The sequence below is a fragment of the Delphinus delphis genome, chromosome 11, assembly GCF_949987515.2.
Source record: "Delphinus delphis chromosome 11, mDelDel1.2, whole genome shotgun sequence".
Taxonomy (NCBI): Eukaryota; Metazoa; Chordata; class Mammalia; order Artiodactyla; family Delphinidae; genus Delphinus; species Delphinus delphis.
In genome coordinates, this window is record NC_082693.1 from 94,989,644 (window position 1) to 95,011,202 (window position 21,559).

Genomic DNA, 21,559 nt, shown 5'->3' on the forward strand with positions numbered 1-21,559 from the left:
GAAAGGCCAGGGCAGGAGGCAGGCTCCACGGAGATTCCTTCATCAGGACAAGACTTGCCTGACAGAAACATGGCGTCGGGTGGGTGCTACAAAACGATGTCCTGGTCCCGGCAAAAATTCCTGGCAGAAATGAGTGAAGGGACAGGACTCTGGCAAAGCCATTCTGCTGAGTAAATGATGGGGTGCTTGCCCTGGTGCCAGGATCTCACATCACAAGCAGACACCCACTGGTGTTTGTTCCTGGTGTGGCCAAGGTCGGAAAGTGACAGGTGGCCCGAGGCTTCCTGCTTTACTGCTGGTGGGGGAGTAACAACAGCAGGTCACCAGCCCTCACCCCCTTGGGCCAGCAAAATCCACAGCATCCACTTTCCTGACGGAGCTGGTCAGCTGAGTCCAGGCCGCCCCACCTTCCACACGCTGGTGGGAAGAGGGTTTTTCCCTTAAAGGTCAGACTCTGATCAGCAACTGGCAGCTGCCCCAGGCCAGCCTCTTGCTGTTACTTTATGGAGCCACCAAGCTCAGCTGGCCCAGAGCATAGCCTGAGGCAGCCTGGATCTCTCAGACCCCAAGTCCTGCCATTAAGTCATCTCCAGAAGTGATCCGGGGTGAGGAACTGTCCCAGCTGTGGCAACTCGGTAACCTTAGAACACTGAGACAATGGTGGCTCTCCCAACTGACGTGGCCATCATTTATTAAATATCTTTGTTGTCACTGACAGGCAGAAGTCCATGTGGACGGTGGGACTTAGCGGGGTAGGTCTGGGAGGAGGAGGGGAGGGCACAGCCTGGAAGGGCACAGGCTGCTCTTCGGATCCTGTCGTCTTCAGGACCCACCGCACCACCTTCCCGAGGGCTGGGCAGGGTCCAGTGTCAAAGCCCCAGTGCTAGCTGCTAGTCCACCAGGAGAGAAGGCCCAGGCCCGGCTCACTGATGGATCCCTGCCAGGGGGGGAGAGAGAACAGGCATGTTTCATCTACCTTTAGAGCTGGAGCCAACCTGGACAGGAGGCAATGGGGGCCCTTCCTTTTAGGTGCCCAGCACAGGCCAAAGGGAGGGTGGGGCACACCCCAGCCAGGAGGCTCTGGGGACATGCCGGAGCTGCAGCAGTACTCCCCGCTGGTCCAGACTCCCCTCTCCTGCTCCAGCCTCTCCTGAGGCATGTAAGGAAAAGTGCTGGTTTACTGAGGGTACAGCCCCTCACCCCTCGCCCCCAGGCCTGGCCCACACAGGCACCAGCAGACCAGTCCTGGGCCTGGCTTCTGAGCCACTCGTGGTCTAGTTCTGCCAGAAAGGCCTAGTAACCTTGAGCCCCAGCCTCCAAACACACGCAGAGGGGAAGCCTTGGGCCACCCACAATCCTGACAAAGACAGGTGCCCTAAAAGTGAACTACGGGGCCCACGTTATACCAGAAAACCCTACCAGCAGGCCCCTGAAATCCCACTTTTGTCATGGGTCGCTCACTGTCTGGCTTCATGAGGATAAAAGACAAAAGGGACCCAAGTCAGATCTGGCCGGTTGCAGCTTCCCTGCCACCTCAGGCCGTGTGGGTTTGTAGTGGGAGCAGCCCTGCCACCCCTCCCTTGGTTTCTTCCTCTCTCAGCCCCTTGACCCACAGCCTCGTCGTCCAGTTGGTGTCATCCCTCCTGTGGGCGGGGCCTGACTCCCCCGCCTCCCCAACAGCCATGGCAGCGTTACAACCTCGCTGCAAGAACTACTGCTGCCCTGGGCTGCCCTGGAGGCGCAGTGGTTAAGAATCCACCTGCCAATGCAGGGGACATGGGTTCGAGCCCTGGTCCGGGAAGCTCCCACATGCCACAGAGCAACTAAGCCCGTGAGCCACAACTACTGAAGCCCGCGTGCCTAGAGCCCATGCTCCGCAACAGGAGAAGCCACCGCACCACAACCAAGAGTAGCCCCCGCTCCCTGCAACTAGAGAAAGCCCACGCACAGCAACAAAGACCTGACGCAGCCAAAAAATAAATTTATAAGGAAAAAACAAAGAACTACCGCTGCCCTGGCCTGCAGAAATGGGGCTGCCCAGGGAGAAGGGACTGCCCAAGACCCCACAACAGGGACCTGCGCCCTGACCTGCTGGGGCCTCCCGCCCCTCGGTTCCCCGCAGTCTTATGAGGACAGCTTACCACAAGCGTGTACGGAGCCTCCTTCTTTGGCAGCTCCTCGCTGGAAGAGGTGGCATCGGCTGAGCTGGGCCCAGTGGGGGACGTGTCCACAAAGCTCTCGTCCACCACCCGGAAGCGGATCTCCTCGCCGGTGTCCATGTATAGGTCGTGCGCTCCTTCCTCCGTCTCGTACTCCCACACCCACACTTGCTCTGCCTCATCGCTAGGTGGGGCGCAGGGTCAAGGCAACAACCAGGCCACGGGGGAGCCAGAGTGTTGGGGAGTCCTCCCATGGCACGCCCCAGGAAAATCCAATCCCAGGCTGAGATGCTTTGGGAAGTCACAGGAAAAGCAGGCCCAGCGCTGTGTGCGAGAGGCAAGGTCGGGCCGGGCCCAGTGAGTGGCTGGATCTCCTGGGCACCAGGATCCAGACTGGGAACACGGACCCCGGCAGGCACCACGGGACACCAGCGCAGGAGGGAGCTCCAGAGCACAGCGCGAGCTCTGCCTCAACGTGGAATGACCACAGCCCCTCGGTGCCTGAGGTCTTACTCTGCCCGTGTGTCCTCTCAGAGGCCAACCGCCAAGTTCAAACCTCAGCTCCACCACCCACCTGGGGCCAGGCCCAAGCTCTCGGTGCCTCAGGGTCCCCATCTGTAAAACACAGATTACAGTAAGGCCTGCCCTCCAGGGCTGCGGTGGGGAGGTAATAAAACAGCACATGTGGAAAGTGCTTTCCACAGGACCCCTCGGTCAGCCCGAGCGCTCACTGACGCTGGCCAGCGTTCTCCACATAGTGCAATTCCACATCCCTCTCAGTGCCTCAGGACACTTGACAGCAGGCAGCCCAAGGACTTGCCCAGTTTCCAAGAGGACACGGCAGGATGGGAGGTCACCAGGCTGAGGGACAGGCCAGCCTGGGCCAGGTTTTCTGGCAAGTTCCAGAGCCACACACAGCCCCTGCCCTGCACACATGTGCGCGCGCGCGCACACACACACACCCACGCACGCACGCACACACCCCGGCTTCCTACTGCCGGCTCTGCTGGATGGCCCCCCTCCAATCAGCAGAGCTCACACTGAAGAGACATGCTGCCCTCTAATGGCAGCCCCGCAGATGGGTCCTGCCCCTCCTCTGCGCCAGGTCCCATGCTGGGCATTGCAGGTACAGTCGGGACAAGATGGGGTCCCTCCTGGTGAGCAGTCTCGGTGAGCACCCACAGAAACAGCAACCCCAGTGCAGCAGGCAAGGGCTGGGACAGGGACAATGGGGGAGCCAGCAACGGGAATCTTCAACCAGCCTAGGAACCGCAGAGCCAAGCCCTCAAATGTTAGCTGAGGGGGGGGAGGTGGGCCAGTCAGGCGGGCCTCTAGAGGGAGGTGACCTTTGAGATGACTCCTGAAGGGACAACCTAAGCGCACTGAGCTGGAACCAGGCCTGACAGTCCAGATGGAGGCGCAGGTGTGCAGACACCACGGTCAGTGTGAGAAGCACAGGCAGGTCAGTGCTTCCAGAGCAAAATGCAAGCTGGAGGGGTGGGCAGAGGCCAGCAGCATCAGGTCACAGGACCCAAGGCCACCTCGAAGAGTGAGGACCTTCCTTTGGAGAGGCCCGAGCTCCTCCATGACCCACTCTAACCCTGGGAGGATACAACTTGGCCGGCTGCTGCAGTGACTCTGGAGGGATGAGAATGTCATCGAAGAACCCTAGAGAGACTGGAAGACATGCAGGTCACAGCATGAGACGGGGCTCAGAATGGACAAGCAAGCCCTTACCCTGTGCTGCCCATGGAACCCTGGGCCCCGTCCCCACCCCAGAGCCCCACGCCTCTGCCACAGCCTGAGCAGCCACCCAAACCCGAGGTGGACACTGCACGACAGGGACCAGCGGATGCCAAGGGCCCCGAGTCACCTCTGCCAGCTCCAGTGCCTGCCCTGAGGTCCTGACTCACAGCCTTGCAGTGACGGCCCCCAGCTGGCCTAGGTCCTCACAGTTAGAGCACGGGGCTGAGCATCCCCCTTGCGCACAAGCTGCTCAGACAGCTCGGGAAGGTTCTCTTTACCTATGTGACCCCTCCCCTGACCATGCGGCCCAGCACAGAAGCTAAAGGGAGGCAGGCCAGCCCCGCCATCTGCCCCCAGTGTGCTCCCGGGTCTCATGTGAGGACTCAGGGCCAACATTACCGTGCACTCCCTCCGGGCTGCAGCCTTTGATGTTTCCAATCAGAATCTCGTCCAGGAACGGATGGAACACCACATAGCGAAAGTGAACTGGAAATGAAAGCGTGTCGGTGATGAGCAGGCCATGAGGAAAGGCTGCTCCAGCTGGGGTGGCCTGTGCTTTCCAGTGTCCACTCTCACTCACTGGCATGCTGACCCCGTGGCGGCACCAAGAAGCCACACAGCAGTCCACGCCAGGCGCCCGTGGGCCTAGACCTGTTAGCTAAGCCGGAGGGACCCTCGGCCCCGTCCCCGGCAAGGCCACAACTTGGCCCCCGTGTGAGAGGCCGGCAGCACTGGCCCTGGAACTGAGGCTCAGTTCCCAAATCCATCAGTCACAGCTGAGCTCAGATTCTGGGCCAGCAATGACTCCAAAGGCAATTCCAGCCTTCCTCCAGGCTCTCTCCTTTATTTATTTATTTATTTTTAAAATTACCGGGCTGCTGTTCTTTTTTTTCTTTTTTTAAAAAATTTATTTATTTTTATTTTTGGCTGCGCTGGGTTCTCGTTGCTGCTCGCGGGCTTTCTCCAGTTGCGTGAGCAGGGGCTACTCTTCATTGCGGTGCGCAGACTTCTCATTGTGGTGGCTTCTCTTGTTGTGGAGCACGGGCTCTAGGTGTGCAGGCTTCAGTAGTTGTGGCACGTGGGTTCAGTAGTTGTGGCTCACGGGCTCTAGAGCACAGGCTCAGTAGTTGTGGCGCACGGGCTTGGTTGCTCCGCAGCATGTGGGATCTTCCCGGACCAGGGCTCGAACCATGTCCCCTGCGTTGGCAGGTGGATTCCTAACCACTCTGCCACCAGGGAAGCCCAGGCTCTCTCCTTTAAATTCTAACAAGGGCAGAAGCAACTGGCAAAGAGAACCAGGTTTGGAAACAAGTTCCCCCATCTCCTGCTGATTGGCAAAGTTTGCCCCAGGCATAGCTCTGACCTGGAACAGGATGCTAAAAATGCTCTGGAATTTCGGGTGGGGGAAGAGCCAATAAACCAGCAAAAATGCCTCTGTGGGTTCTCAAGTCCTGTCCTATGTGGTCCCTACTCACCTGACCCCAAGAAAAATATCAGGTAAGGTCTGTGCCCACATCACAGACTCTGACTCCACAGCCTGGCAGAAGCCGTCACTCCATCACTGCTGCCCCTTGCTGAGCGCCTGCCCCCTGCCCTGCACACACGCGTGCACGCACACACACGGGGTGTCCACCGAGCCCCAAAGGTGGTGTCTAGGGCCTGAATTCCGCCAGGGCTAGTAAATAACCATAAGGCTGCCCCCTGGCAGTCGCCCAGTGCCCATCACGATCCACCTGTGTCAGATGTCATGCTTCCTCAGTGTGACCATGCTCAAGTGGCTCAGAGAGGCTGAGTTACCCACTCACAGTCACACAGCTGTTCTGCCAAGGGGAAACTCCAAGTCTTTCTGAACCATGAGACAGGAACGCTGGGTTGAATCTGCCTTCCTCAGAAAGGGTTTAATCCCTAAACACAGGCTTCTGCTACCAATGCCCTCAGCTGCCTGGTCTGGCAGCCTCACCCCAAGGACAGCAGGGTCCACCTGGCCCCCAGCTCCCCACCAGGCTGCTTCCCCATGGCTCCACCAGGCAGGAAAGTGTGGGAAAAGGAGAGGAGGCAGCTGGTGCCCCTCCCTCCCTGGGAGGAGACAAATAAAAGCCGTCTGAGCCTTCTTAAGATGGGAGAGCCGCATGCTGACCTCGGAGAGGGTAGATGAGGGCAGATGTCACTTACGCACAGCATGGAAAAATCCTGTCCCCTGTATGACCCAATGTCAGTTCATTTTAATAAATCCCCACGGAGCCTCTGCCAGGTCTGTGCCAGGCCCGATTTGGGCACTGGGCTTGCAGGGGCAGGATGACACAGGATCCTGTGCCCAGGGAGCTCAAGGCTGGAACAATTACCTCCAGAAGCAAATGGTGAGCCACCCAGGTGTCTGACAACAGATCAATGTATAAACAAAATGTGACATATCCATACAATGGGAGATTATTCAGCCACAAAAAGGAATAAAGTACCGACACATGCAACAACATGGAAGAACCTCGAGGACATTATGCTACATGAAATAAGCCAATCACAAAAGGCCACGTATTTTACGATCCTATTCATATGAAACGTCCAAAATAGGCAAATCCAGAGACAGAAAGTCGATTAATGGTTGTCAGGGGCTGGCAGAGCGGGGAGTAACTGCTAATGAGTACGGTGTTTCTTTTGGGGGTGATGAAAATGTTCTGGAATTAGCCAGTGGTGATAGTCACACAGCCTGGTGAATATACTAAAAGCCACTGTACCGTATGCTTTAAAAGGGTGAATTTCATGGTATGTGAATTATATCTCAATTAAAAAACAAAAAGGAAGGAACTTCCCTGGCGGTTCAGTGGTTAAGACTCCACGCTTCCACTGCAGGGAGCACACGTTCGATCTCTGGCCAGGGAACTAAGATCCCACATGCCACACGGCCAAAAAATAAAATAAATAAAATAAAATAGGAGGCCACAGACCAGCTGGAGGGCCAGCTGGGATGGTGCTATGTTGCGGGCCACCTCCCAAGACCCCCATCTGAAGTTCTAGGGATGTTTAGCCTGCAGGTGGGAAGACTGGAAAGTCAGAAAGGATGGGTCTGAAGGTCCAGTAAGAAGAGGAAGACCCATTCTTAGTTGTAGGCTCGAGCAAACCTTGTTCCAGGATACGTAGGGCTGTCTCAGGATATGATGAGTTTCAACAAAGGACAAATACCATGATTCCACTCACATGAGGTACCTGGAGTAGTCGAATTCATAGAGACAGAAAGTAGAATGGTGGTGGACAGGGGCTGGGGGGCAGGGGCTGGGGAACTGTTGTTTAGTGGAGACAGAGATTCAGTTTCAGAAGACAATAAAGGGACTTTCCTGGTGGTGCACTGGTTAGAAATCGCCTGCCAATGCGGGGGACACGGGTTCAATCCCTGGTCCGGGAGGATCCCACATGCCGCGGAGCAACTAAGCCCGTGAGCCACACCTGCTGAACCTGCGCTCTAGAGCCCGTGAGCCACAACTACTGAGCCTGTGTGCTGCAGCTACTGAGCCTGTGCTCTAGAGCCCACGTGCCACAACTACTGAAGCCCACGCGCCTAGAGCCCATGATCTACAACAAGAGAAGCCACTGCAATGAAAAGCCCACGCACTGCAACAAAGAGCAGCCCCTGCTCGCTGCAACTAGAGAAAGCCTGCACGCAGCAACAAAGACCCAACACAGCCAAAAATAAATAAATAAATAAATAAAAATAAATAAAATTAAATTAAAAAAAATAATAAGTTTAAAAAAAAAGAAGACAAAGTCGTGGAGATGGATGGTGGTGATGGCCACACAACAATGTAAATGCACTGAATACCACCGAACTATACACTAAAAATGGTAAATTTTATGTTATATGTGTTTTATCACAACTTAAAAAACAAGGGAAAAGAGCAAAGCAAACGGTGGGCACAAAGACAGGCTGCTCCAGAGCCCAGAGCGGGGCCCCAGTTCAGCCAGAGGCAGGGGAAGGAGGCGGGTCCAGCCGGCCTGGCAGGCATGGAGAACACAGGGCTGGTGCCAAGGAGAGGTACCCTAAGTGACAAGGGATAAGGCTGGCCAGTCGGGGCCAGTGTCACCAGTCACAAAGGCTAACATGTCTGAGCACCTACTATGCGCCAGGCACCGGACCAAAGGCCTCCCGTGGTTTTTCTCGTTTATTCCTCGCAAGGGCTGTGTGAGGCGGGTACCATTATCATTACACCGTTTTTCCAGGAGTGAGTCCCAGAGAGACAGGTAAAGTAATCTGGCCTGAGTAGGAGGAGAAACAGAAAGAAGCAGAAGGCAACTGGCAAATGAATAATCCTCTAAGCGAAGGCAGAGGCCCGGTGCGGAGCCCCGCTCAGCACACCCTTGGCCACAGCCCTGGCGAGGCAGTGGCGGGAGGGGGGCCTGGGCTTGTGCTCAGCCTCGAAGCCTGGCCACCGATCCCCACCACAGACCAAAGACTCACCCTGCGCGATGCTCGATGGGCCCTGAGGAGCCTTGTAGCCACGTGTTAAGCCCATTTTACAGATGAGGAGAGTGTGGCTGAGGAAGGTAGTCACATGCCTGAGGTCCCCACGAAGGGGGGCCTGAGCCAGAATTTACAGATGAGGAGAGTGTGGCTGAGGAAGGTAGTCACATGCCTGAGGTCCCCACGAAGGGGGGCCTGAGCCAGAATTCAACTCCAGGTCTGTGTGACAGGCCTAACCCTGGGCTCTACTCCCGTACCTCGTTCCCAAGAACGCAGGGGACCCAGGGTGAAGCAGGGTGGATAAGAAAACCAGCAGTGAAGTCCTACACCAAGCAGCAGACACACCCAAATGAACGGACAGAATTTCCTCATATTTAACTTTTCTCTCTGAGTTTTTTTCTTTTTTTAAATTAATTAATTTATTTATTTTTGGCTGCGTTGGGTCTTTGTTGCTGCACGCAGGCTTTCTCTAGTTGTAGTGAGCGGGGACTACTCTTTTTTTTTTTTTTCCGGTACTCGGGCCTGTCACTGCTGTGGCCTCTCCCGCTGCAGAGCACAGGTTCTGGACACGCAGGCTTAGCAGCCATGGCTCACGGGCCCAGCCGCTCTGTGGCATGTGGGATCTTCCCAGACCAGGGCACGAACCCGTGTCCCCTGCATTGGCAGGTGGACTCTCAACCACTGCTCCACCAGGGAAGCCTGGGGCTACTCTTCGTTGTGGTGCGCGGGCCTCTCATTGCGGAGCACGGGCTCTAGGCGCGCGGGCCTCAGTAGTTGTGGCACGTGGGCTCAGCAGTAGTTGTGGGTCACAGGCTCTAGAGCACAGGCTCAGTAGTTGGGGCTCACGGGCTTAGTTGCTCCGCGGCATGTGGGATCCTCCCGGACCAGGGATCGAACCCGTGTCACCCGCATTAGCAGGCAGATTCCTAACCAGTGCACCACCAGGGAAGTCCCTTTGAGTTTTTCTTGAAGTTCTGGCCCCCTGACCACTTGTCTCCTGGACAGCAAGGCCCCTGTCCCACGACAGAGACTGGGCTCAGAGCCCTCGTGGCCTTGTGTCCACATCACCGACTGGTCTTTCTGCTAACGAAACCGTCCTGGTCCCTACACGCAGCTCCCCACAGAGTTCAACAGCATCCGTGAGAACTAATTAAATCTCTGGATTCCTGGACACACACACCAGGCAGCCTCACGGCACATTCTGGAATGCTCGGACATCTCTGTGCTGAGGCTGACCCCCCCCCCCCCCCCAGTACGGGCCAGGGCAGGGCTCCTGAAATGCGGCCTCCTGTGAGAATCCCTGCAGGCCCCTCCCCAGAGATTCTGACTCAGAGGGTCTGGGGCAGGCGGACGAGCGCCCAGCGGAAGGCGAGAGGCATGCCTGCACCCCGACTAGCCCCGGACCACCTCAATGGCACCCTTGCCCTCTGCTTCTGATCTGGTTTGTCCAGGCAGGGGAGAGAAGAACACCCCGCTTCCTCCCTGAGCCCTCTCCTCAAGGTGACCCGCCCTCTACTCCTCCCTCCCATCCGGGGTGCACATCCCTTGCCAATGTGACCGCAGCCCCTCCCATCCAGAGGAAGCCCTTCTCCATCCTTAGACTCTGGCCTCGGCCATGTGACCTGCTCTGGCCAATGGGACATAAGCAGAGGCCTGAAAAGCATCCGTGCTTTGGTGCCCAGTCTACCTACTGAAACAGGACACCACACCGAGCAGAGACGTGAAACCCAGCCGAAGCCCCCCATCCAACCAGTCTGTCAACCACCAGACACATGAGACCACCCTATACCATCCAGCCCTGGCCAAGCCAGCCCAGAAGACCACCACTGAGCTGACCCACAGAATCGGAGAAACAATTCAAATCGATGAGCCGTCAAGCACTCGCTCTGTGCCAAGGTCCTGTCCTGAGAGCTTTGTACATATTAACTTAGTGATTCTCACAACAATAACGTCTACTGTTAAAAAATTAAAAAATAAAGTCTGTTAACTGCATTTTACTGAAGAGGAAACAGAGGCACAGAGAAGTTACATGTTCCGCTCAGGACACACAGCAAGTAAGTAGCAGAGTTGGGATTTAAACCTAGAGGCCACACTTTTAACCATTATGTCTTGGTGTCCCTCAAAGTCTCCCACCCCCATCCAGCCATCTCCCCAAGAGGGGCAGCTGTGCTCCCCTCCGCTCTCCCCACTTTTAAGCTAGCAATGCCTACTCCAATTGTCTTCCACTATCTGTCCACCCACCCTACCTGAGCAGCCTGAGAGCCAGGCAGAGCGGGGCTCATATAACACACAAGACCAAAGGGGACACAGACACAGAGCCACAATCTCAGAGCTGGAGAAGCCTTGAGAATCACCTTGTCTACCTCCCCTTCTTATAGATAGGAAACTGAGGCCCAGAAAGGGGAAGATTCTGCCCATGATCACCCAGTAAATTCCTGGCAGAGTCAGGACTAGGCCCCAGGTCTCCCAACACCCTGACCAGGACTCCCCCTACAGAAAACTGAGCCCCAAGAAGCCCAGTGCCCAGAAGGAGGGCACCCACCTTTGGTGTGTGATGCACCGTCCCCCGGGAACACATAGGCGTCCTCCAGCTTGGTGATGTCAAACAGGCAGATGCAGAGTCCCACGTTGTACACGACCTGTGGGCATCCGTGTACACAGCCCGTGACCTTGAGGCCCAGCTCCCTGCGCAGTCTCTCCTGAGATCCACCCCCCACCTCCCACCCCCACCCCGCGCCGGGCAGGTATGATTATCCCCCTTTACAGCTGGAAATGCATTGGGGCACTGCCTGAGGTAAGGAACTCGGGGAGGATGCTGAACTCTGGAAAGAACAAGGTCTTTGGTGACATGACGGATGCAGGTTACAACGCCAGCTCCACCACTCCCTGTGTGACCTCCAAGGTCACTTCCCTGAGCCTCAGTTTACCCATCTGCAAAAATGGACATACCAGGCTGTGGGGTTGTTAAATCAAGAGAACAGCTGCGAAGTACCTAGCTCAGTAGCCAGCTCACCTGCTAGAAATAACAATCACCAATCAAGGATCATTATCATTACTAATAAGGATCAGTGGTGGGGAACCCCTGGTTAAACCTACACTTTCCAAGGCCCCAGTTCCATACTAGAGCTCACAGTTTAAAGTGTCAGACCACAGCTAATCGCTGTTCTGCTCACAAAGTCTCGGACACACAGACGGGGCCACAGGGACTGAGGCTGGCAGAGTGACACATGGGAGGCCCTGAAACTGGGCAGAGAACAGGCAGAGGACATCCCATGACCCATCTCCACTCCAGGATGCTGCAAAGGACTAGCTGCTTGGTGTCTGTTTATCTGACACCAGCGTCATCACCTCCCAGTTAGAGACCTTGCAGGACTGTTCAAGGATTAGCAGGAAGCTCAGAGAACTCAGAGTCCTGGCCAGACCTCAGGGCAATGAGGCAGTCGGCTGGCTTTGGAAGCACAAGGAGATGTGTGCCCTTGGCTGGACCTTGGACCTCTTCTGTGTGGCCTCCTCTCAAATGACTCAATGATTTAAATACAGAAATACTCGTCTGGGAATTCCCTGGCAGTCCAGCTCTTTCACTGCTGAAGGCCCCGGTTCGATCCCTGGTCAGGGAACTAAAATCCTGCAACCCTCGCAGCGTGGCCAAAAAAAAAAGAAATATTTGTCTGAACAGGTCAGAGAAGGACCTGCATTACAGAAGGACTACATACCCTTCTTGTAACTTTCACACCTTTTCTCTTTGTCCCTTAGAGGTCCCTTCTCCTTTTACCTCACAAAGTAATCAGACACCATCCACTAAGGACTCCATGAGTTCTCTCCACCAACAATAAATCCCTAGGTCTGTACACTCCACCTTCTGTGATTTCAGGCTCTATGGAAGGGACCTGCCTCCTGCCGACAGCCAGCCAATCTTCCTCCGGCTCTCTCCTCAGCCTACTACCTCCTGCTGAAGACCATTATTCGATGAAGTCCTGCAGGCCCTGTATGACCTGGCTCCCACCACTTTCCAGCCTCTCCTCGCTCTGTGTGCTCAGGCCACACCAGCCCCTCCATGCCATGATAGATGCGATATTCCCTCCTGCCACAGGGCCTTTGCACATCCTGTTTCTGCTTCCTGCACAGCTCTACTCTCTGCCCAGAACCTCCCCCCCCAAACAAACAAATCCCCTATGTTAGTTCTTCCTCACCACCAGATCTCAGCTCAAGCACTACCTCCCTAGCAAACCCTCTTGTCTCCCTCATTGTAGGTGAAGTTCCTTCATTCCACAGGCTTGTGAACACCTGTTCTCATAACATTTACCTCAACGTCTCATCACACACTCAGCTGTGGGAGTCTCTCACCCATTATCAGCTTTCCCCACCACACTACAGAGCAGAAGCTTGTCTTATTCATTTAATAAGCAATTATGGAACATCTACTCTGTGCCAGACTCTGGCTAAATATGGGGGATACCATGGGGAAGAAGACAACAGTCACTTGCCCTCATGGAGAGGGAAAGAGAAAAACAGTAACCAAGTAAACAAATAAGAAAAGAGTGGTGAGTGCTAAGAAGGAAAGAGTGACATGGCACAGAATAACTGCAGAGGCAGGGCTGCTTCAGAAAAGGCCACGGGAAGGCCTCTGAGGACCCAGCACTAAGGCATGCTAGCCTGGCACATAAAAGGTGCACAAACATTTTTTTGCAGGAATGAATGGATAAACCTCCTTATAGCTAAACTACCATCCATCTTCACAGAAACAATGCATGGTTGGACAGCAATTATTATTTCCATTTTACAAATGGAAACTGAGGCCCAGAGTGGGTAAAGGACTCGCCCTAGATTGCAAAGTAATTTGGAAGTGGGGACGCTAGCAATTCCCAGTTACAAGGCCTTTTTCAAACCCAGTCTTTCTTTTGATTCCTGCCAGCATCCTAGTGGGTTAAGGATTACCCCCATCCCATGCACAGGCTTAGAAACCGAATTCTGAGACTTTAAGCTATTTGCCCAACTCCAAGGCTTGGCATGGCCAGGCCGGCAGCGGGTGGGTAGGCAGTGCTGGGCCCTCCCGTGCCAAGGCCTGCCCGCGACCCCGTGGACCCAGTACCTTGTTGGCCAACTTCTTGTTCAACTCCTCGGCAATGGAGTCGTTGAGCTTCCTCTCAAACTGCCACGGGGGGATCCGCACGGTGTCTACCATCTCCACCAGGACGAACATCCCGGCCTGCGCGGGGGGCTCTGGGAACGGGTGGGTCAGTCACGCACCGGGGCCTGGGGCAGTGGGGATCCCTGAGCCCGCTCCGTCCCGTTCCAATAGCTGTGACCAGCCCCCAGGCCAGAAATGGGGCTGCACCGTAGGGGTGTCCCGTGCGGGGCGTGCTCCGCTACTACAAACAGAGGAAAATGAGGCTCAGCCGCAGGGTCTCGGGCTCGAGCGGGAGGGGTGCGCGGCCAGCCACACACAGCCCTCGCCAAGCGCCACCGCCACGCACCGCTAACCCACTCGCAGCCGGCGGCGGCAAGACTTTAGGCGAGACTCCGAATCCGGTAGCTTCCGGAGGACCGACCAATAAGAATCCTCGGCCCGCCCCCCGACGCGGGGCGGAGCTGTCTACCGGCTCGTGCGCGGGGCGGGGCGGGGGGAGGGGCCTGAGTGGGGTGGGGTGGGGCCTTGCCTGCCGCAGGCGCAGCTGTCAACCCTCCGACAACGCTCTCAGGTTGCTAGGCGACCTCGGTGCAATCCAGTCATCTCTCGCCCAGCCGGTAACTACTCTCCTTGCTGGCCTCGGGCCGTCCTCTAAGCTGCAGCCAGAGTGATCCTTTCAGAACGCAAACACAGCCATAAATAAATAACTAAATTTTTAAAAAGTATTTAGGAGATCATTATTTCTTCCTCTCAAATTTTCCTTCTTCGTTCCATTCCCACAGCTATCACCACTATAATCACTGCCCTGAGAGCCTTTTCATTGCTGCCCTGGAGCTTAGCCACCACACATCCCAGCTCCTGCCCTCAAGTCCTTCCTGCAACTGACCTCCCACACGGTCACAAAAGCCTTCCCTTCATGAATATCTTTTGTCCACGCAGAAATTCTGGACTAAACCCAGCCTTCCTCTCCAGCCTCACCTCCCTTCTGTCCTCCTGGCACTGGGAGTTTCCAGCCCGAAGGATGGAGCAAGCCCTTTTTTATAACCCAACCTTGAACACTTCTTTACCTGAAAAACTCCTACTCATCCATTGGAACCCAAATGTAATACCTTTCTCATTCATTCATCCAACACACTATTTTACAGCTGTCAGAGATCCAGTGGGGAAGAAGAACTGGTTCCCAGGCCCAGCTTCAGCTCAGAGAGGGTGCAGGGAGGAGAGGGAGGGCGGGGCCAGAGGATTTGATGCTCTCTCAGGGATCCAAAAATTTATAGGGAAGATGAAAACTGGTGAGACTGGAGACCTAGGCAGGGTCCAGATCACAGGGCCTTATTATTATACTATCCATTAACTTTTAATCCTCACGACAGCTGTATAAGGTAGGAGCTATTACCATTGTTATCTAATTTATTTCATTATCATTTATCTCTTCTCATTTTGCCTCACCGAAAGCAAAGAGGGGTTAAGTGGGTCGTTCTAGGTCACACAGCTAATAAGTGGCAGAGGTGGGATTCAGGCTCCAGAGCCCATGATCATCCTAACCACTGGGCTATGCTGCCACCACATTAGCCCAAGGGCAGCACCTTCTAGGTCAGAACGGGGAAATGACATAGTGACACATCAGCTGGAGGGACAGTGGATGGGAAGGGGCTGGTGTGGAGACAAGAACACCAGGGAGGAAATTACTGGGTGGCCCCTGAAAGAGAAGACCCAAGCAAGCTGGTAGCCATGGAGAGCAAAGTTGGACCGAGTCCAGAGGCCTTCAGGGGGTGCTCTCAGAGATAGGGTGGAAGACCTGTGGACGGAAGTGGGAGGAGCCAACGCCTAAGGCCTTTCACTGAGATGGGAAACTGGAGGAGGGCCAGGCTCAGGGGATGAGGCCAGAATTGCAGAGTTCCCAGGCTTTTTTATAGTATTCAGCTCATAGGATTGCAACAGTGATTTGTTGGCACGATTGCTTTCCTCATTAGTTAAAACAAGGACCAGGCTTCTTTATTAATTCTCTGTGTCCTTCCACAGAAGCTTTGAGGTAGCTTACAAAAACACACAAAGACTTAGTCTGCAAGCTCCTCGACAGCAGAGGACTGTCCTGTCCCTCTGCATCCTCAGGGCCTAGCCCTGTGCCTGGCACAAGGTCAGCGCTTGTAAATATGTGCAATTTGAATGAACAAAGGGATAGCAAAATAATTGCTAAGAGTGTAGGAGTGAAGGAGAAATAGGGTTGGAAACTAATCCAGGAGGATGAGGAGAGAGCAGTGGTGGTTAAGGGCATGGAGTTCCCACGCCGCAGCGCACTAGCTAGCAACCGTGGTGGAGCCGGTGAACCTCTCAGCACCTCCTTGCCTCTCTGTAAAATGGAGATAATGATAGAACCCATCTCAAATGATTGTCCATCAGTGGAAGACTGGATGAAAAAATACACACAGTGTATCATAGAGGGAAATAATGCAAAGCCATAAGAAAGGATGCAAATGCCCTCTGTGTCTTGAGATAGAATGATATTCAGAATATATTGTTAAAAAATGCAAGGCACAGAGTGGTTTATATGGGATGTTACTATTCATATAAAAAGAAAAATAATACTGTGTGTGTGTGCGCGCGCGCGTGCATGAGTGTGTGCTCTGGGACTAATTACGCTGGCTGTCTCCAGGGCAAGGAACTGAATGCCTGAGGGGTGTGGGAGAGTGACAGGGGTAGGAAGAATTTTTTTTTCAAATGCCCTTCAGAATCTTTGATGTTTGGGATCATAGGAACATATTACCTATTCAAATTAAAAACTGAATAAAATTCAAATTTTAAAAAGCAATTAAGATTTTTTTCACTTCTTAAAAAAAAACCCTCTCGGCCCCCTTTCCCTCCAGCTACTGCCCCATTTTCTGCTCCCTTTAACCAGCAAAACCCCTTGAAGGAGTCATCTGCATTTGCTGTTTCCAAATCCTCTCTTCTTGTCCTCTCTTCAACCTGCTCCCGTGAGGTTTTTGGCCCTACCTCTCAACCCAAGCTGCTTTTTCAAGGTCAACAATGGCCTCCACTTTGGCAAATCCAGTGGTAATTCTCAGTCCTCAAGGGCAGCGTTTATCCCAGCTGATCACTCCCTCCTCCTTCACACACCCGGATCCTCTTCCCACTTCCCAGGTTCCTCTACCCACCTCTAAACTGGCGGGCTCCCCTGCACAGTCTACAAACCTACCTGCTCACGTGCCCATTTGGCAACTCAAGCTTAACCTGGGCCAAAATGGCGCTCCTGGTCGTCTCTACCCCGCAAACCTGCTGCTATCCTATCCGACTTTCCATCTTCAAAAAGGACTTTGTCCTTGGGCTTCCCTGGTGGCACAGTGGTTAAGAATACGCCTGCCCATACAGGGGACACAGGTTCGAGCCCTGTTCGGGGAAGATCCCACATGTCACGGAGCAACTAAGCCCGTGCACTACAAACACTGAGCCTGTGCTCTAGAGCCCGTGTGCCACAACTACTGAGCCTGCGTGCCACAACTACTGAGCCTGCGCACCTAGAGGCCGTGCTCCGCAACAAGAGAAGCCACTGCAACGAGAAGCCTGCACACCGCAACAAAGAGTAGCCCCTGCTCGCCGCAACTAGAGAAAGCTTGCACGCAGCAACAAAGACCCAACTCAGCCAAAAGTAAATAAATAAATTTATTTTAAAAAAATAATAAATATGTTTAAAAAAATGCCCTCCATGGAGGCAGAGGCATAGCTGAGGACCACCGGGAATGGTGATTCTAGAAGGGACCTAAACAAAGCATCCCAGGACATTGCTCTCTGTTCTGGTTTGAGCCAAAAGCAAAGTACAGAAAGTCAATAGATATTTGTTAGGGCTGCTGTGCATGAGGGCTAGTGCTACAGTGAGGGGGACCAACAGTAAATGGGGAAACAGATACAGATCACCTCAGGCACTGCTGCTGAGAAAGGTCACATGCATGTGATAGCAAGTGAGTGAGAACTGCTCCTCTGGCCAAGGCGGTCAGGGACAGCCTGGCTCAGAAGGTGAGAGCAGTCAGGGACAGCCTGGCTCAGAAGGTGAGAGCGGAGCTGAGCACTAAGGGTTGAGAAGGCTGGAGGCCCAAGGTCCAGGAGCGCACATCTGTGAACAGATGGCTGATAGAGGCCTGGCTCACGGCCCATCCCAGACCTAGGTCAGCTGGTCAGCCTGGCTGTTCCAGCCCCAGGTCCTCAGGGAAGGGTGCAAGGGAGGCCGGCTGTGGGCCAGGGACCCCCTCACCCCATCACAGAGAGCTTCTCCTAGTGACTTGAGAGGATCCAAGCTGCTATAGCAGAAGGAGACCCTCACCCACCAACCTAAGGGTAGGCTCCAGGTTAGGGGCAGGGCCAGGAGAGCCTTTCATACCCCCGTCCTCCCGCCTGCCCTGACCATTACCCTGGATGAGGCTGCGAGGCTGCCAGCGACACTGTCTCATCTCAGATGAGGAGCGGGCCTCTTGCCAGGTCCCCCAAACCTTACACAATGTGGCCTCTGCTCCAGCCACACTGCTGACCTGAAGTTCCTTGAACATGCGGAGTCCTTTCCTGCCTCTGGGAGTTCTCCCTTGCTGTTCTCTCTTTGGGAAACACCTTTCCCTGCTTTTTTTTTTTTTTTTTTGCGCTGTACGCGGGCCTCTCACTGTTGTGGCCTCTCCCGTTGTGGAGCACAGGCTCCGGATGCGCAGGCTCAGCGACGGCTCACGGGCCCAGCCGCTCCGCGGCATGTGGGATCCTCCCGGACCGGGGCACAAACCCGTGTCCCCTGCATCGGCAGGCGGACTCTCAACCACTGCGCCACCAGGGAAACCCTCTTCCCTGCTTTTTGACAAGGCTGGCTCCTTCTCACGCCTTGGGCTCAGCTTACCGGGCCCCTTCTCAGCCCTCTGTCTCAGCAGATTGACTTGGCCCTATTAGTCTCCTTCGTCTCACCCTGCTTGTTTGTTGTCTTCATAATTTGTGACTATACATTTATTTGCTTGTGCACTTTGTGCTAAGTCTCTTCCTAGATGAAACAGGAGCTTTGTAAACTCAAGGCATATACCTGTCTCATTCATTGCAGTCTTCCAGCCTGGACCATCTGACACATAGTAAGTAGTCAGTAAATATTTGTCAAATGTATGAGTGAATGAACAAATGACGTGGTCAGAATTGCAGGAAAAGATCTTCTCTGGCAGAAGGACAGTAGTTGAATTAGAGAAGATGACTGGGGCATAGCCAGAGAGGAGGGAAGGACCACTCTGCTTTACTGGGTAAAATCGTTAGTAGAGGCTGGAGATGAGTCTCACAGTGGAGGAGAAGGGCATCCAGGGAACTGAAGACATTGCAAAGGCAGTGTGGCGTGGTGTAGCAGAAAGAACAAGAATGTAATGAAGTCAGAATTCCTGTGTTTTAATTCCAGCTCTATCACCAGCTGTGTGGTGCTGGGTAAGTTTCTTATCCTCTCTGTGCCTAAGTTTCAGCATCTGTCAACCGGCACCAACACCTTAGGAGTGTATGTACCTTAAAGGGTTATGTGGATTCAAGGCCACATAAGCCCAGAACTGGCCCCCACTTGTGGGCTGACAGTCAACAACAAAACGGGGATTATAATTCGATTGGAATCAATAAGACTAAGGGCTGCTCTGCCTTGACTCACCTCTACAGTCTCTCCAAGGCGACGGAGGCTTTCGAGGAGATGAGCTTTTGAATGCTTGGTTTCCACAGAAATAGCCTCCAGGGCGGAGCCCCTGGTTTCTTTGTAGCTCAGCTGCTGGTGGGTAGGTGGGTGGTGCCACGGGCTGCTCTTTTCCTGAATGAACAGCTGTGCCCTCTCGTCTTTGTCGAGAATAATCATAACCTCAGCCCAGCCTCCTTCATTCACGGCTCCCTGGCGGCCTGGCAGTCACAGCACATGTTTGCCAGCTGGCGGGGCGGGGAGGGCCGCAGACACTGGAGGCTGGATGTGAAGGGACAGGTCAGGCCCTTGGCCCTTGCCTTGGCCTTGTCCCCAGCGGACCAAGCCGCAGCCTCCTCAGAACTGGCCTTTGAGGCCCTGCCTCCCACCCTCCAGGCTCATACCCTACCTCTCACTTCCCTCACCCCTTCCAGCCACATCAGCCTCCTTCCCAGTCCTCTGTCACGCCAAAGCTCACTCCCGCCTGAGGGCCTTCTAACACACCATCCCCTCTTCCCACAATTCTCTCTAGATCGTGGCAAGGCCAGATACTTCTTGTCACTTGGGGCTCAGCTTAAACATCGTCACCTCAGAGAGGTCCTCCCTGGCCACTCCCCTCTGCTGGCTCGTAACGCCCAGCCACCAACAGCTCAAGGCCGAAACTCTACCAACCCAGGAGCCACGGGAGAAGAGCCTGCCTGGCATTCCAGCCCAAGGCCTGACTCTGGTTCTGATTGGCCCGGCCTGGGCCAGGGGTCCTGTGGACCAAGACAGGGGAGAGAGGAGTCCCCAGGTGAAAGCAGGGAGGCATTTCCCCCCAGAAGGGACAGTGGGTGGTGGGCAGGGAAAATCACAGGTGTCCACCCTGGCCCCAGCCCTTCTCCAGAAAAACAAGTGGGTGAGTGTGGAAATCATGGGTCTAGAGCCTGGGGCCCAGGCCCATCTGTGCCACCTGTTTCCTCACCCAGGTAAACCTCACAGAGTTGTTATAAGAAACAGGTGGGATGATGCCTGGGAGGGCACTTTGGAAACTATTATTATCTTTAGAAGAGATGGAGGCAGAGAGGAAGAAGAGGAATTAAAGGGGGCATGGGGTCCTCTGCGCAGGGTCCTCAGACTGGGTGGAATAGAATCAGAACTCCGGGCCTCAGGTAACAACAGCTGACGTGTATCACCATCTCTCTTGCAGAATCAGAAACCTGATTGTTCTGGGACGTTCTGGAAGGGCATGGATAAGCGGTCACATTGGTTCAAATACCCCTGTAACCAGGTAAGGAATGCAGGCAAGTCACTCCTCCTACCCGAGCCACTCTTTCCTCACCAGCAAAATCCAGATGATGATAATACATTGCTGGGTTGTCCTGAGCTTTAAATGAGGGCAAAGCAGGTTGCCTGACAGGTGGGGTGCCCTCAATGCCTCTTACTAGCTATTTTTATTAGGTATTTATATCTTTCTTAATTGTCTCCTTTAAAACTCCCCACTCCTTTTTTTTTAAATAAGGCTTCTTTTGAAAACGCCATGCTGCGTCAGCAGTACTAAAGATACGTGAGGGACAGACTTCGTTCTTTCCAGGCCGAGTCTGAGGAGAAGGGACGGGAAGAGGGAAGAGGAACCAGTGTGTAGGGGCCTCCTGCAGCCAGGCCGGGGCTTGTACACGGGCTGTGCTGGAGCCTCCGACAGCCGCCTCAGAAAGGGCCTCCTTCCTTACTTTACAGAGCGTGTGGAGGACCAGAGTCGTAAGAGACTTGCCCAAGGTCACCCAGTTTGGAAGCACTGGGGCTGAGACTCACATCCAGGGCCTCTGGAGAGCTTCCCAGGCTGTGGTGCTTGTGTGTGTGTGTGTGTGTGTGTCTGAAGCAAACGTTCACTCCTCTTCAGTTCAATTCACTAGAAATAGCTCAAGGGCCTGCCGTGGGTCAGACAGAGGAAGAGATGGGTTCCTGTGACCTACCCACGTGGGTTCACTCACGAGGATCTCAGAGCCAAGTGAGGGACAGACCAGTGGAGGGCAGGAGACACAAGAGGGTACAGAGGGGAGAGGAAGGTCTGAGAGTCCCTGGGACCCTGCTGTGGCCTCCATTCTCCCAGACTCACCCCCAACCCCGCGGCCCACCCCCCCCCCACACACACACTCACCGCCTCACTTGCTCCCGCACTGCCAGGAATGCAGGCTGTCCCCAGCTCTTCCTCCTCTGCATTCCTCAGCCACGGCTCCCACCTGGCAGGGCAAATTATACCCTGGCCTGCCAATAAAAGCCACTTTCCAGAAAAAGAAGCTTTAGGGCCCTGAGGGATGCAGCTAACTCTCTCGCACTGCCTGCGTCTGACTCAGGAGGTGGTGCCGGGGCCAGAGGAGACGGGCCCTGTGTCCCTTTAAGCAGGGAGTACAAATTTCCATCCCAGCCCCGCCCTCCAGCTCTTC

The 21,559-nt window shown here is 54.5% G+C and overlaps 1 protein-coding gene across 3 annotated transcripts; it reads right to left on the minus strand.

The window, feature by feature from the left end:
• Positions 1 to 674: 674 nt before the first annotated feature.
• Positions 675 to 21,486, minus strand: POLR3H (RNA polymerase III subunit H). 3 transcript variants are annotated; one of them, XM_060025744.1, is made up of 9 exons: positions 21,274 to 21,486; positions 19,119 to 19,418; positions 14,013 to 14,156; positions 13,445 to 13,575; positions 10,898 to 10,994; positions 4,305 to 4,391; positions 3,773 to 3,836; positions 2,142 to 2,343; positions 675 to 937 (listed from the first exon to the last, which is right to left on the minus strand). In XM_060025744.1, exons 4-9 carry the CDS (start codon positions 13,553 to 13,555, stop codon positions 884 to 886), a joined length of 615 nt encoding a protein of 204 aa, XP_059881727.1. In that variant the 5' UTR covers positions 13,556 to 13,575; positions 14,013 to 14,156; positions 19,119 to 19,418; positions 21,274 to 21,486; the 3' UTR covers positions 675 to 883. The 3 variants fall into 3 exon arrangements, with proteins under 3 accessions (XP_059881727.1, XP_069397316.1, XP_059881726.1); XM_069541215.1 differs by having other exon boundaries at positions 13,445 to 13,724; XM_060025743.1 differs by lacking the exons at positions 14,013 to 14,156; positions 19,119 to 19,418; positions 21,274 to 21,486 and having other exon boundaries at positions 13,445 to 13,859.
• Between the last annotated feature and the right edge of the window lie 73 nt (positions 21,487 to 21,559).